Here is a 17,021-nt window from a genome sequence, read left to right as displayed (position 1 = left end):
TTACAGCCACCAGTGAGGGCAGCTATTTGGAAGATGATACTTCCTGCAGTTTGACACCCCCTCAGCTACAGACTGAAGCCACAATATTGGGGTGCCAGGAGTGCGACTCGGACCAAAGACCTACTCAACTTTGAAACGGGATTGCTGCCCAAATGAGCTCAGCCTGGTTAATCATAGAACCCCTACAGTGCAGAAGGAGGCCATTCAGCCCATCAAGTCTGCCCAGACCACCACCCTACCCATGCCCTATCCCCGTAACCCCATGCACTAACTCCAGCCAGTCCCCCTGACACTAGGGCAATTTCAGTAAGAAGTCTCACAACACCAGGTTAGCAATTTAGCATGGCTAATCAATCTAACCTGCACATCTTTGGAGGATGGAAGGGAACCGGGGCACCTGGAGGAAACCCACGCGGACACAGGTAGAACGTGCAAACTCCACACCAGTAGTGACCAGGAATCGAGCCCGGGTCCCTGTCGCTTCAAGGCAGCAGTGCTAACCTCTAGGCCACCGTGCTGCCCTTACCTATAACTTGGTTTACTGGTAGAATCTTCTCCTTTGCAGACTGTGGCGCGCACACTTAGCTGAAGGGGACGAGCTTGCTGAGGCGTTAGTGCTGGTGGACATCAGGACTGGTCTGACTGGTGCTTCTCTGTATGAAGGTTGCAGTTCAGAGATACGAGTCCCAGCTGACACAATATTACAGATTTGTGTCTGCTGCTGATGGAGGCCAGCTCCACTGAGACGTGTTTATAGAAACAGATTTTCTGGAAAATTACTAGCTGGCATTTTTGCAGCTTTATTAATATTCCTGTGGGAGTGAGGATCACAGGAAAGAGAGAGAGAGGGAGACATTGATTGGATCATCATTTTCCAGTGGTTGAGATGATTTGTTTATTGGTTCCTGTTCTTACTGCAAACAACGTTACCCAGCTAGATTATACTACTGGTAACCAAAGTAAGATGTGAAATTTAATTCATTAAATACGATCGTGACTTTTAAGGCACATCTTGACAAATATATGAATAGGATTGGAATAGAGGGATATGGTCCTAAAAATGGTCGGGGGTTTTAGTTCAGTCGGCAGCATGGCTGGTGCAGGCTTGGAGGGCCGAAGGGCCTGTTCCTGTGCTGTAATTTTCTTTGTTCTTTGTTAAGTCCTTAAGGGTCTTTTAAGAGACTTTTAGATAATAAGTAAGATAGAGGGTTATAAGTAAGCCGAGTAATCCCTAAGGTAGGGGCATGTTCGGCACAACTTTGTGGGCCGAAGGGCCTGTATTGTGCTGTAGTTTTTCTATGTTTCTGTGTTAAGTCGGGTCATTATTGGGCTAGTTGAAACCCAGCTGGTTTACTGATGCCACCTGGTATCCTTACCCTACATGATTAACTACACAGTAAATCACTGGTGCAAGTCACTGAGGAAAGGAAAAGGCCAACTGGAGACACTTTTGCAGGACTATGGTTGGACAATATGGAAACGTAGAAAGTAGTAGGCCATTCAGCCCTTCGAGCTTGTTCCGCCGTTCAAAAGCGGTGATGGCCTAGTGGTGTTATTGCCAAACTGTTTATCCAGAGACTCAGCTAATGTTCCGGGTTTGAATCCCCCCAAGACAGATGGTGGAATTTGAATTCAATTCAATAAAAAAAACTAGAATTAAGAATCTACTGAAGACCATGAAACGATGAACTGTTAGAAAAACCCATTCAGTTCAAAGTAGAAATTTATTTATTAGTGTCACAAGTGGGCTTACATTAACATCGCAATGAAGTTACTGTGAAAATCCCCTAGTCGCCACACTCTGGTGCCTGTTCAGGTACACCGAGGGAGAATTTAGCATGGCCAGTGCACCCAACCAGCACATCTTTGGACTGTGGGAGGAAACTGGAGCACTTGGAGGAAACCCACGCAGATACAGGGAGAATGTGCAAACTCCACACAGACAGTGACTCAAGCTGGGCCCCTGGCGCAGTGAGGCAGCAGTGCCAGCCACTGTGCCACCCTAACTGCCATCCTTACCCAGGCTAGCCTACATATGACTCCAGAGCCACAGCAATGTGGTTGACTCTGAACTGCCCTTGGGCAGCTAGGGATGGGTAATAAATGCTGGCCTAGCCAGCAATGCCCATCTCCCATGAACGAATAAAAAAACGTGATCATGTAGTCCGGACAGCAGTGGCCACATTACGGGAAGAGATATTGTTAAGATGACGGGCTTTGACTGAAGAATAATGTTTGTTATTCGACCTGATGAAGGTCTGCTTCAGTGATGGTTCAATACCAGTGCCTTCCTGATGGAGACTTGATGTTGCAAAAAGGGCTAAACCCGCAAGCTCTGCTGTGATGCCACTTTTATCTTTGTGGTTATTATAAGCAGCCAGTGTTCACCCTCTCTGTGTACAGTGGAAGAATAGTTACTAATAAGCTACTGGCTGTACTCAGAACTTCAGCTCTACATGACTTAATGTCCTTGGGATCTGGCGAAAGAAAGATGAGGAGAATTGGGCCAATTGAAGTGACAATGTACCCTGACCTTTCACGTTTTTTAGCTTCCCACAATTATAAATGGGTAGACTTCACTTCCACCCATCATGTAATAAGTGACTTGGCACTTGTCACATCTGAAGGTATCAGCTGTTAAAACTGTTAGCGATTCCTGTGCCTGATGGGATAGTCATTATGCTACAGAAAAGGCCGTTCAGCCCATCCAGTCCAGTCCTCCATGCTTATAAGCAGCGAATTCCAGGCCATTACCATACTCTATGTAGAACAAAAAGCTTTTCCTCACATCATTTTGTGCCTTGAACCTTGAAATCTGTGTCTCCCCAATCCTTAGTTCAGATGTATTCATAAAACAGTAATATCTTTTAAGATGAGAAAGGGATAGGAAGCAAGCTAGTTATTTTTTCTTTATTTTTTTGAAGGCAAGGCCAGGATTTGTTGCCCATTCCTAATGACCCTTGAACTGAGTGGCCGGCCACATCATTTCAGAAGGCAGTTAAGGGTCAGCACATTACTGCATGTCTAGAGTCACATGTAGGCCAGACAGGGTAAGGGTGGCAGATTTCCTTCCCTGAAGGACATTGGTGAACTAGATGGGTTTTTACGGTAATTGGAAATGATTTCATGGTCACTATTGCAGAGACTAGTTTACAATTCCGGATTATGAATTGAATTTAAGTCCCACCCTGTGTTGGGATTTGAATCCTTGTCCCCACAGCCTTTACGTTACCATGTCCAGTGATACAACCACTAGGCCACCGTCCCCCAGTGCTTTGTGATGAATTTCTACTCATCTTGAGAAGTTGGACTCTGCTCCCAAGGGAGCGAACGCCAAACAGAGAGAATTAGTTAGCCACTAGCTGGCTCAGTACATTGGAGTCGGACACTTTAGGAACTTTCAATCAGTTACTGGATAGGCACATGGAACACGCCAGAATGATAGGGAGTGGGGTAGCTTGATCTTGGGTTCGAACATAGCTCAGCACAACATCGAGGGCCAAAGGGCCTGTACTGTGCTGTACAGTTTTATGTTCTATTATGTCCCCTTTTTTTTGTGGGAACTGTTCATGGTTTAGAACGGAGTTGAGGAGGAACTTCTTCACTCAAAGGGTGGTGAATCTCTGGAATTCTCTGCCCGTTGAAGTGGTGGAGGCTGCCTCGCTAAATATTTTTAAGAAGCGGGTTGATGGGTTCTTGATAAGAGAGGGGATTAAGGGTTATGGGGAGAGGGCGGGAAAGTGGAACTGAGCCACGACAGATCAGCCATGATCTTATTGAATGGCGGGGCAGGCTCGAAGGGCTAGATGGCCTACTCCTGCTCCTATTTCTTATGTTCTTATGTTCTTATGTAACGATCTCAAAATGGCAGACAACGTGAGTAAGACGCACGTGGCCAAAGAAGGTAACTCTGGAACTCAATCAACTCATGAGCAGTGCTAGTGAAGATCAGCTAGTCCGCTGCAGTCTCGCCGGTAAGGATGTTCTGATTTTTGTTGAATGGGATTCCGTTAGGTTTGATCTCTGATCTTAAGCTGTTGCCTTAACCACTGCTCTCTCACGTCACCAAGTTCACCAAGCTGCATTGCTTCCCTCTCCTAGAGACGGCACTCTTTTTCCTGATGTCCTGGAGCACCTTCCTCCTGGCGGAAGCTTGCGGCTTCACTGGTGAGTTGGACTAACCTGGGAACACGGGTCTGCACAGGGATTAAGGTGCTGCCTTTGGAAGGATGTTACAGGCTTGACCCAGCATTATAGTTCAGGTTTATTTCTTAGTAAAGCTAAATAAAGTTAAAGTTTATTTATTCGTCATAAGTAGGCTTACATTCACGCTGCAATGAAGTTACTGTGAAAATTCCCAAGTCACCACAATCTGGCCCTGTTCGGGTACACTGAGGGAGAATTTAGCATGGCCGATGCACCCTAACCAGCACGCCTTTGGACTGTGGAGAGAAACCGGAAGACCCGGAGGAAATCCACGCAGAGACAGGGACAATGCACAAACTCCACACAGACAGTGACCCAAGCTGGGTTCTCTGGTCTTTTGTGACCTTTGCCTGGGAGCGTTTATCGTGTTTATCCAGGTTCGCAGGGTGGTACTTTGTATCTGCATTCTCAGCTTAGTTCCCACACAGGACCATGGTAGTGTAGATCTCCCTCTGTTTAGCCCCAGTCTTATGTTTGGACCCACACCTAACTGAACAGCAAGCCCCTATCTCTCCAGCGCACCACTGTCTACACTGTACATGCCAGCCAGCCCTGTGGCAGCTCTGAAAGAGACAATTTAGTTCTGATTTAGAGAAACAGGGGGGTAGCATGGGTGCCAACCTGAGGAGAAGGAATATGGCTGCTGAACATGAGCCTGGGGCTTTGATTGAGGAAAGATCAGGGACCCCAGGGAGTGGGTTGTGGGGGGAGCTGGTTGGGGGTCAAGATGTGGAAGCCCTAAAGGAGGCACAGTTAGGGAGGCCATCTTGGAGGTTGGTGGTGGGGGAGATGATGCTCCTGATGAGCACAGGGCACCTGCACCCAAGTGTGGTAATTCGTTCCTCTCCCCTTATGCTAGCCCTGTGGCAGGAATCCCATTTGGTGGAAGTCACTTTGGATATGGACCAATAGGCTCCTCAGTTCAGATCCGATGCAAAGAGTGGGCATGTCTTAAGCACCCAGCATCTTCACAACACCGGCTATATTGTCTGCTTGATCGCATGCACCCAGTTTATAAGGTACCAATCAGAATGTAAAGCATGCACTTGTGGGCATGATTCTGATGACTAAGCTGAGTGTTGTGGCTGTAAAGAAGGTTGACCTATGCCAAGTATATGCAAAAGCATGATTTTTTTGGGGCTGGGGAAATGGAATTGTCTTCTACACTAGGTCGAGTTATTTACAGTATTCTCTTAGGTGGGAGGAGTCCAGGACAAGGGCCAGGGGTAATATCCGGAAGCATTTCTTTGTGCGGGAGGGCTATTGGAGATGAAAAATTCTCCTTCTCCACAAGCCTGCCGAGACTGGGGGGCCAAGTAACGATCGCAAAACTGTGGATTTTTGTCAAATGAGGAGATTGAGGGTAACGGAGCCAGGGCAGGTATAAAGATATAAATCAGCTTTTAGCCATGAACGAAAGGGTAGGATAGAGGGGCCCGCTCCTGTAAAGTGGCACAAAATTGTCCATCTGTTTTCTTCAGAGCTGCCACAGGGCTGGCTAGTATGTATAATGTAGACAGTGGTGCATTGGTGCGAATAGGAGGTGGTGCTCCAGTAAGTTTAGGTCAAAACATACCACTCAGTGGGGCTAAACAGAGGGGCAGCATGGTGGCACAGTGGTTAGCACTGCTGCCTCACAGCGCCAGGGACCCGGGTTTGATTCCAGCCTCGGGTGACTGTCTATGTAGAGTTTGCACGTTCTCCCTGTCTCTGTGTGGGTTTCCTCCCACAGTCCATAGGTGTGCAGGTTTGGTTGATTGGCCGCGCTAAATTGGCCCCAGTGTCGGGAGGATTAGCAGAATAAAATGTAGGGCTATAGGAATAGGGCCTGGGTGGGATTGTGGTCAGTGTAGACTCGACAGGCCAAATGGCCTCCTTCTGTACTATTGGATTCTATGATGTGAAGATTAGGCAGATTAGCCATGCTAAATTACAGAATCATAGACTCCCTACAGGCAGAAGGAGGCCATTTGGCCCATCAAGCCTGCAATGACAGCAATCCCCATTCAGGCGGTTCCCTGTAACCCCATGTATTAACCCTGCTAATCCCCCTGACACTAGGATCAATTTAGCGCGGCCAATCCACTTAACGCCCACATCTTTGGACTGTGGGAGCACCTGGAGGAAACCCACACAGACTTGGGGAGAACATACAAACTCCACACCCAGGCCAGAATTGAACCCAGGTCCCTGGCACTGTAAGGCAGCAGTGCTAACCATTGTGCCACCGTTACACCCATAAATTGACCCTTTGTGTCAGGGGGATTAGCAGAGTAAATATATGGTGTGACACGGATGGGACCTGGATGGGATTGTGGTCTGTGCAGACTCAATGGGCTGAATGGCCTCCTTCTGCACTGCAGGGATTCTAGGGTTTTGTCTCCCATGTGGAACTAATCTGAGAATGCAGACACGAAATACCATTTCTAAGAACCTTGGATAAGCATGAATTTATACGCTTCAAGGCAAACATCAGAAAAGAACAGAGGGCCTTAATCGAAACTTAATCTTGATCAGGTTGGTGGCGATGGCAGTGCAAAATTAAATCTTTTTGAAAAGTAGTGGATGCTGGAGGAAGCGGGGAGAGCCTGTGTGGCTGCTGTCCTACGCTTCGTTCCAAGTGAATTAGTTTCCCAGATCCAGGCCTCCTCCGATGTATTGTGTCTCATTGGAATTCAGCTGGAGTCTGGCAGGAAAATAGCCCCCGCTTCAGGGACTGACTGCTCCTTTTGTAAACCGTGAAGTAATCCGTGGCACAGCACTCAATCAGGACATTGCTGCAGTCTGGCAGGTGGGGGAAATTGTATAGGCTCTTCTCCCTTACGGAGAACAAAAGGTTTCCATTATTGGGCCATGATTGCGAGGCGAGGGGATTTGATGGATGGTGTGGAAAACTTGAATGGAAGGCTTGCTTCGCTCTCTGCAGCCTGAGTGACTCTGTTTAACAAGCGGGAGAGAGGTTTGGATCGCCACTAAAGTGAGAAGCTGATGATTTATTACTTGCATCAGTTGCTGTGTCTTGACTCCAGAGGCTGCACATCTGTAACCTGCCGACTGTTTCACCTTTATGGATAAAACAGATCTGCTCTTTATGTTCCGGCAGTGGGACGTGGGCAGGTCGATGAGTTTTAAGCTGAATTTGGTCTTAGGGTTTGTGCTTTATATTTTTTTGCAATCCCTTTGCTAATATGTCAGGAATCCCCTTGAAGGGCATACTTACGTGCAGTAAGATGACTTCTTCTCTAAGTTCTCCCAAGTTCACAATGGCATCATCATCAAAAATTCTGCTGCCCAGTAAATCATGGTTTTAAAATAGAAACATGCCACAAGTATCACAAATAAGTTGTTCTGTAACTTAAAGTAAAAGTAATAAAAAAAAGATTATTTGTTAGTCTCAAATAAAGCTTACATTGGCACTGCAATGAAGCTACTGTGAAATTCCCCTCGTCACCACTTTCCAGCGCCGGTTCAGGTCAATGCACCCTAACCAACACATCTTTCAGACTGTGGGAGGAAACCGGAGCACCCGGAGGAAACTCACGCAGACACGGGGTGAACGTGCAAACTCCACACAGACAGTGACCCAAGCCGGGAATCGAACCCAGGTCCAAGTCAGGAACCCTATGCCGCTCATTTGTATAGCTCAGCCCCGCCTCCTCCACAACCCCGCCTCTGCCTACCCCAGTTCAGTGAGACGATTGGCTCCCATGTTTTCTGGATTCAAACTTGCATCTCATTGGCTGCAGAGATTGTGGAATCATTGGCCCTGATTTTACTGGCACACCTGCCCTGGAACCGGGGTGCGTGTGGCTCACAGAACATCATTCTCCCTTGGTCTTGGGCACAATTTTATGATGAGCCTTGTGCGGGTGTGCTGGTTAAAATTCCGGCCATAGGGTTCATAAAATCCTACAGTGCAGAAGCAGGACATTCAGCCCATCGAATCTGCACCAACGGAGCATCCCACCCAGACCTTATCCTCATTACCCCACTTATCTCCCCCAACCTACACATCTTTGCACACAAAGGGTCATTTAGCATGACCAATTCACTTAACCTGCACATCTTTGGACTGTGGGAGGAAACCAGAGTACCCGGAGGAAACCCACACAGACACGGGGAGAATGTGCAAACTCCACACAGACAATAACCTGAGGCCAGAATTGAACCCGAGTTCCTTGCGCTGTGAGGCAGCACGGCTAACTACTGCGCCACTGTACCATTCTTGTGCTGAATTTTTTTTTATTTATTCATTCACAGGATGTGGGCATCGTTGGCTAAACCAGCATTTATTGCTTGTCCCTTCTTGAGAAGATGGTGATGAGTCACCATCTTGAACTGCTGCAGTCTATGTGGTGTAGGTGCACCCACTGTGCTGTTAGGGAGAGAGATCCAGGATTTTGATCCAGTGACAATGAAGGATATGCAATATATTTCCAAGTCAGGATGATTGGCTCGGAGGGGAACTTTTAGGTGGTGGTGTTCCCAGGTATCTGCTGCCCTTATCCTCCTTGTGTTGGGGGTTGTGGGTTTGGAACGTGCTATCTAAGGTGCCTTGGTGAGTTGCTGCCGTGTATCTTATGGATGGTACACACTGCAGCCACTGTGTATGGGTGATATTGAATGTTTAGGTTGGTGAATGGGGTTCCAATCATGCAAGTTGCTCTGTTCTGGATGGTGTTAAGCTTCTTGAGTGTTGTTGGAGCTGCACTCATCCAGACAAGTGGAAAGTTTTCCATCACACGCCTGACTTGTGCCTTGTAGATGGCAGACGGACTTTGGGGAGTCGGGAGTTGCTGGATTCCCAATGCCGGATTGTTCTAGTAAGCTCAGTATTTATATAAACTGGTCCAGTTCAACTTCTGGCCAACGTTAACCTCCAGAGTGTTGATAGTGAGTGATTCCGTGACGATAGTGTCATTGGACATCAAGTGGAGGTGGTTGGACTCTTGACAGAGATGGCCACTGCCTGGCACTTGTCTGCCACAAATATTACTCGCCACATATCTGAAATGAGAAGGAGTTTGACCAGCCTTCCTGTTTTAACTAGCCTTGTTTTCCTGTGTGCAGGTGTGGTTGCAGTCCTCTTCTGTGGAATTACACAGGCTCATTACACCTACAATAACCTGTCACCGGAGTCCAGAGACCGAACAAAGCAGGTATGGAAGCCCACTGGTGTCATTCCTTCGCTGTCAGTTTGAAAAATTCATCTTTTTGAGTTGGAACGTCACAGCAGAGTGGCAGTCCAAACCACTGGCCTAAACTAGGAATCATAGAATCCGTACAGTGCAGAAGGAAGCCATTCAGCTGATCGAGCCTGCACCAACTCTGACCCATGATTACCCCATGGGATGGCACAGTGATCAGCGCTGCTACCTCAGTGCCAGGGATCCAGGTTCAATTCCAGCCTGGGTCACAGCCTGTGCGGAGTTTACACATTCTCCCCTTGTCTGTGTGGGTTTCCTCCGGATGCTCCAGTTTGCTCCCACAGTCCAAGTGTGTGCGGGTTAGGCTGATTGGCCATGTTTAAGTTGACCCTACTGTCAGGGGGAATTAGCAGGGTCAATGTGTAGTGTTATGGGAATAGGGCGTGCGTGGGATTGCTGTTGGAACATACTTAATGAGCCAAATGGCCTCCTGTACTATAGGGATTTTATGATTACCTCATAACCCCATGTATTTACCCACTAATCCCCCTGACCTATATATCTTGGCATATTAAAGGGCAATTTTTCATGGCCAATCCAGCTAATCAGCACGTCTTTCGGACTGTGGGAGGAAACCCACACAGATACAGGGAGAATGTGCAAACTCCACACTGACGGTCACTCAAGGCTGGAATTGAACCCGGAGCTGTGAGGCAGCAATGCTAACCACTGTGCCACCGTGCTGCCCACAGGAAGGATACAGTTGGATAGAATTCTAGCCCATATTTACTATCATAGAATCATAGAACTCCTACCATACAGAAGGAGGCCATTTGGCCGATCGAATCTGCACCCCAGGTCTGCAATCTCACCCAGGCCCAATTCCCGTAACCCCATATATTTACCCTGCTAATCCCCCGACACTAAGATTAATTTAACGTGGCCAGTCAACCTAACCTGCACACCTTTGGACTGTGGGAGGAAACTGGAGCACCCGGAGGAAACCCACGCAGACACAGGGAGAACATACAAACTCCACGCAATGACGGAATTGAACCCGGATTGCTGGCACTGTGAGGCAGCAGTGCTAACTACTGTGCCACCATGCATCTATCACCTGACCACCTACACTTGTATGGCATCCAAGAGTGTCATTGAACTTGACACCAAGCCTCATAAAGAGATTGTCTGATAGGTGGCTGAAGACTTGGTTAAAGAGGTCAGTTTTAAAGAGTGCCTTGAAGGAATCGTGAGGTTTAGTGAGAGATTGCCAGGATTTGGGATCTAGGCTACTGAAGGTGTCGCTGCTAAATGGTCGGAGCAATTAACATTGGGGAAGGCTGGACAGACTGGATGTAGAGATGCTGCTCCCTGTGGCTGGGAGTCCGGAACAAGGGATCATGGTCTCCGGCTATGGGGTAGGTAATTGAAGCCAAATAATGAGAAAGCTCTTCACTCAGAGGGTGGCAGACCTGTGGCATCCTCTACCATAGGAAGCTGTGGAGCCCAAATCACTGAATATATTTAAGAAGGAAACGGAGAGGTTTTAGACTGTAAAGGTGTCGAGGGATATGGGGAAAGAACGGGAGTATGGATCAGCCATCGATCGAAGGACTGAATGACCTCCTATCTTTTGGGACAGGGATGACTTTACAAATGGATGATCTTCGGTGAGGATTTTTGTTGCTGATTGGGATTTTCTCTTCAACTCTCCCACCTGACTGCAGAAGTCCACTTCCATTTGCTAACTGTAATTCCAGGATTTACTGCTAGCCCGTTGCTGGGATATCATGGTAATTGTGGCAGTTAACAAAAGCAATTCTCCAACCCGATCTTCAAACATGTGTCCTTCGCAGGGATGTGACGAAACAGAGTGTGGCACAGTGGTTAGCATCGCTGCCTCACAGTGCCAGGGACCCGGGTTCAATTCCAGCCTCAGGTCACTGTCTGTGTGGCGTTTGCGTGTTCTCCCCGTGTCTGCGTGGGTTTCCTCCCAGGTGCTCCGGATTCCCCCCCTCAGTCCAAAAATTTGCAGGTTAAGTGGATTGGCCATGCTAAATCACCCCTTACTGTCAGGGGGACGAGCTAGGGTAAATACATGAGGTTATGGGGACAGGGCCTGGATGGGATTGTGGTCGGTGCAGACTTGATGGCCTGAATGGCCTCCTCCTGTTCTGGAGGATTCTATGTCTTCCAATACAACACATAGAATCTCCAATGTGAACAAAGAACAACACAGCACAGGAAACAGACCCTTCGGCCCAACGAGCCCGCGCCGCCATCTTAACAATGTGTTTTTCCTACTCCACCCTTGACCCATGTCTATGCTTATAGTATCCCCATTGGAAACCAGATTAAGGGCCCGGGTCAGGCGATTAGAGCTGCATTTAGAGGATGCGTTTCTGGTCAGGGAGTACGAGGCAATAATGGCTATGAACCACGGTCAAGTGGAGGTCCCAGGGCCTGGGGGACGGGATGGGAGGGTAACTGTTAGGAAGGGGAAGAAGAAGAAGAATAGTCCTGGTCCAAAGACTACCCCAGTGGCCCCCCCAAAAGGCATCAACAGGGGTACAAAAGGTAAGACAGGAGGACCAGATTGCCTCAGAGGGAAGGTAGGGGGCTGGCAGTGAGATAGTGGTGGGGGATGGGAGGGTTAAAGGAATAGATAGGCGGTTCTGTGGACAAACGCGTGACTCCAGGTGGATAGAATGTGACACCCAGCCACACGAGGAGATGTAGGGTCAGGTGGCCAAAAGCTTGGTCAATGTGGTAGGTTTTAAGGAGTGTCTTAATGGAGGAAAGCAGGGCAGAGGAAGAGGCCTTGGAGAGAATATTCCAGAGCCAGGACCTAAGCAATTGAAGGCAGGGCCATCAGTGCTGGAGTGATTTTTTTTTAAATTCATTCATGGGTTGTGTCAAAGCATTTATTACCCATCCCTAATTGCCCTTGAACTGATTGCCATGCTGAGGGCATTTAAGAATAAACCACATTGCTGTGGTTCTGGAGACAAATGTAGGCCAGGCCAGGTAAGGACGGACAGATTTCCTTCTCTAAAAGACATTATTGAACCAGGTAGGTTTTTCTGACAATCGACAATTTTATTTATTTATTAATCTAAGTCGGTTCACATTAACACTGCAATGAATTTACTGTGAAAGTCCTCTATTTGGCACACTCCAGTGCCTGTTTGGGTACATTGAGGGAGAATTTAGCATGGCCAGTGCACCTAAGCAGCACGTCTTAGGGACTGTGGGAGGAAACCGGAGCACCCGGAGGAAACCCACATGGACAGGGAGGGAACGTGCAAACTCCACATAGACAGTGATTCAAGCCAGGATTCGAACCTTGGTCCCTGGTGCCGGGGCCCAAGCTAACCACTGTGCCACTGCATTGCTCCCATGAGGTGCGGGCAAGCTACACCAGCGGTTCCCAGCTCTGTCAGTAGTACACTGCTGGATGGCAACCTGGGGGCACTGGCTCTCTCCGCCAGTGGTACACTGCCGGGGCACTGACTGACTCTGTCCACCAGGTGAGGCAGTGCTTATCTGTTTGCTTTCCCTCTCACTTTTACACTGGGTATAAAGCCTGAGACCTTTTGCAGCTTTTCTAAATTCGCAAACTGCAGTGTGTCCCCGTGTCCTGTACACTAACATCACCATCTTGTTTTGCAGTTGTTCGAAGTTCTGAATTTCCTGGCTGAAAACTTCATATTTTCCTACATGGGTTTGGCACTATTCACGTTTCAGAACCACATCTTCAACCCCATCTTCATTCTGGGGGCCTTTGTATCCTTTACTGCAAACTCCTGCTGCTTTAGCGAAGGAAGTTCGCTGTAGCGCAGTGCAGATTTGCTGCCTGAATTAATTAAACAGGAATGCTGATTCTCACTATTTTTAAACAGGGTATTTTACTTCCAGTAGCTTTTTGGACTAAATTCGTGAACAAAGTGCAGAAGTCTTTTCTTAAAATTAACATTTATGCGGAGGCTGGGTAAGTATATGAGAGAGAAGAGAACAGGGGACAGTGCTGGTAAGTGCATGATGTGGAAGGGCAGGAGAAAGCTTCGGTGAAGCTCAAAAATCAGCATGGAATATGTGGGCCGAATGGCCTGTCTCTGTACTATAATCTATGTAAAAGGAACCTACTAAGGATGTTGGAGAAATGTTTGCTGTTGCAATGTACAGCTTTGGAATTGGTGATTTCATTATCGAGCATTGATTCCAGGGAAGTAACAGCAGATGTTTTTCCTTTATTCTCCCGATTTTCGTCTCATTTTATTTCTTAGTGTCACAAGTAGGTTTATATTAACGCTGCAATGAAATTTCTGTGAAGGTCCCCTAATCGCCACATCTGGCGCCTGTTTGGGTACACTGAAGGAGAATTTAGCCTGGCCAATGCACCTAATCAGCACGTCTTTCAGACGGTGGGAGGAAACCCACGCAGACACGGGGAGAACATGCAGACTCCGCACAGACGGTGATCCAAGCCGGGAATCGAACCCGGATCCCTGGCGCTGTGAGGCAGCAGCGTTAGCGGCTGTGCCACCGTGTCGCCGCGAGACAAAGTGACAAGCCAATGGCCGGGCTGAAAGCTATGCTCCCAGACGGTGGGGAAGCTGATGCCGTTACGTCAAGGTTCGTCACCCACATTCTGGCCTTGCTGTTCGTTCATGGGCAGCCCAAAGCAAACGCAGCCCCCATTGCCTGAACAACATATTCCCAGGCACATTCTCCCTTCCTTACGTCACCCTCTCTTTACTGTTTCCTTTTTAAATTCGCTGAGTAAATTATGTGTCTGAATGGGGAAGAAGACCTTAGATAGAGGCCGTTAAAATTCTGGAGGGAATTGAGAGGGTAAACTTAGAGCGTGTTTATTTTTGTAGTGGGTCTGTGAATGTAAGTCACATATAATCAAAGCAGGGAATTCTGAAGAAGCTTCTTTACCCAGTGGATGGTGAGAACGCTACCTCAAGAAGTATTTGCTGCAAATGGTTCAGAGATATTTAGGGGAAGGCTAAGCAGGTGTGCGAGGGAGAAGGGAGTAGAAGGACACTGACTTTGGCCACCTCCTGTGCTGTAACCAGCCATTCAACCCATCGTCTCCATACTGTCTCTCTGCTTGAGCAACTGGACTCGTCCCGCCCGCTTAACATTCCCCATAGGTCTGTAATAGAGGCTTTTTCCCAGGGTGGGAGTGTCAGTTACAAGGGGGCACAGGTTCAGGGTGAGAGGGGGAATGTTTAGGGGAGGTGCGGGGGGAGATTTTTCACACGGGGGGTGGTGGGGGCCTGGAACGTGCTGCCAGAGGAGGTGGTGGAAGCAGGCACATCAACAACATTAAACAGGCATCTGGATGGATACGTGAATAGGGAGGGAATAGAGAGATACAGTCCAAGCAAGGGAAGAAGGTTTATTTTTAGTTCGAGCATCATGACCAGCACAGGCTTGGAGGGCCGAAGGGCCTGTTCCTGTGCTGTAATTTCCTTTGTAATGTTTACCTCTTCAGACGATTCTGCGATTCCCAATTGAAAGCTGTGATTGACTGTTCTCTCACCGCAGTCTCTCAGGCCGTGCGTTCCAGACCCGAAACACATGCTGCACGAAAAGACTTTTCCTCAAGTCGCTTCTGGATCTTTTGCCGATCAAATTCACAGAATCGTGGTACACTACAGTGCAGAAGAGGCTCTTCGGCCCATCGAGTCTGCACCGACACATGAAAGACCCTGACCTGCCCAGCTAATCCCACTTGCCAGCACTTGGCCCACAGCCTTGAATGTTTATAGTGAGCCAAGTGCTCATCCAGGTGCTTTTTAAAGGACATGAGGTATCCCCCTTCCACCACCCTCCCAGGCAGCGCATTCCAGACCGTCACCACCCTCTGGGTAAAAAAAGGTTTTCCTCAAATCCCCCCTAAACCTCCCAACCCTCAGTTTTACCTTGTGTCCCCTCGTAACTGACCCTTCGAGTAAGGGGAACAGCGGCTCCCTATCCACCCTGTCCAAGCCCCTCATAATCTTGTAAGCCTCAACCAAGTCGCCCCTCTTTGCTCCAGAGAAAACCACCCAAGCCTACTCTACCTCTCTCATAATTTAAATGTTCCATTCCATTTCGTGTGCTATGTTTCCCCATACTCCCGCAGTGGGAACAGTCTCTCCCTATCTCGCTCCATTCCTTGTGATTTTTGAACGGTGTTGATATTTCTCTCAGCCTTGCCTGCTGAAGGTCACTGGGATAGACACAGGTCTGTGGGGCTGAGTGGTCTGTTTGAAGAAATGAACTCCAGATGATTTAGCTGGTCACCTGCCTGCAGTCTGATTCCTGTCATTGTGGGCCTTAACAGCTCTTGCTGATCAGATTGCTATCCTCCTGGGGCGAGCTGCCAACATTTACCCACTCTCCTTTTTCCTGAATCTGGCCAGAAAGCACAAGATAGGATGGAACTTCCAACACATGATGATGATTGCAGGTAAGGAGCCATGGTTAGGCTGGACTGGCTAAGGACACCAGATATTAATCAGAATAGCATTTCAGTAACCGATTTGAATTCTCTTTGTTCCACTGTTGGGATTTGAAGTGATGTCTTAAGAGTTAGGAGTAGGCCATCTGGCCCCTTGAGCCTGCTCCGCCAATCAATAAGATCATGATTGATCTTTTCGTGGACTGAGCTCCACTTGCCCACCCGCTCACCATTCTGAGCTTGAGCCAAGTCTATGGTCCAGTAATGTTAGCCACCGTGCCACATAGAATTGGAGAATCCCCACAGTGCAGGAGGAGACCATTTGGCCCATTGAGTTTGCACCAACCACAATCCCATCCAGGCCCTATCCCCGTAACTCCATTCATTTACCCTAGCTCGTCCCCAGAAGGGGCAATTTAGCATTGCCAATTCACCCAACCTGCACATCTTTGGACTGTGGGAGGAAACCCACACAGACATGGGGAGAACATGCAGACTCCGCACAGTCAGTGACCCAAGCCGGGAATCGAACCTGGGTCCCTGGCGCTGAGAGGCGGCAGTGCTGACCAGTGTGCCACCCATGCTGCCCCATATGGTCAACTCTCTAGAGTGGGAGTTGAACTCGCAGCCCTCGTGACTCAAGGGGGTACATGTATTACCCACTGAGCCACAGGCGGAGGGGGACCGTTCCTCTCGGTTCACCGATGTTAAGGATGAGCCTGACCGTGACTCGCTCTCCGAGTGTTGAATACCTCGATGTGTGACCCTTGTTCTTCCTGCAGGTTTGAGAGGAGCCATGGCCTTTGCTCTTGCCATCCGGGACACCGCCACCTACGCCCGGCAAATGATGTTCACCACCACCCTGCTCATTGTCTTCTTCACCGTCTGGGTCTTCGGGGGAGGCACTACGCCAACGTTGTCATGGTTACGGATCAGGTCAGCATCTAACTCCATTCTGAATGGCTACTGTGGGTCGGGTTTTATTTTAACTTGAATTTTGTCACAAGAACATTCATTTAACCAGTAGGTCGCTCAGCTGGATCTGCCACTGCACTGAAGTGTTTGTTTTTCAGATTCCCCTCTAAGTAAAGAAGAGGAGAAACCCCGTAGTGCAAAAGGAGGCCATTTGGCCCATCCAGTCTGCACTGACTCTCCGAAAGAGCTCCTTACCCAGGCCCTCCCCTCCACCCAATCCCACAGCTTTACCTTGC

The 17,021-nt window shown here is 48.4% G+C and overlaps 1 protein-coding gene across 2 annotated transcripts in view; it reads left to right on the top strand.

The window, feature by feature from the left end:
• slc9a7 (solute carrier family 9 member 7) overlaps positions 1–17,021 on the top strand; it is a 156,759-nt gene that overhangs the window by 97,840 nt on the left and 41,898 nt on the right. For both annotated transcript variants that reach the window (XM_080197627.1, XM_080197626.1), the window contains exons 8-12: positions 4,062–4,167; positions 9,277–9,365; positions 13,026–13,139; positions 15,708–15,819; positions 16,593–16,746. In XM_080197627.1, the coding sequence (XP_080053753.1) occupies positions 4,062–4,167; positions 9,277–9,365; positions 13,026–13,139; positions 15,708–15,819; positions 16,593–16,746 (575 nt within the window). The remainder of the gene's footprint in view (positions 1–4,061; positions 4,168–9,276; positions 9,366–13,025; positions 13,140–15,707; positions 15,820–16,592; positions 16,747–17,021) is intronic.

This window comes from Carcharhinus amblyrhynchos, chromosome 10, assembly GCF_965287045.1.
Source record: "Carcharhinus amblyrhynchos chromosome 10, sCarAmb.v2.hapA, whole genome shotgun sequence".
NCBI classification, from domain to species: domain Eukaryota; kingdom Metazoa; phylum Chordata; class Chondrichthyes; order Carcharhiniformes; family Carcharhinidae; genus Carcharhinus; species Carcharhinus amblyrhynchos.
This window is presented reverse-complemented; position numbering and strand designations above follow the sequence as displayed.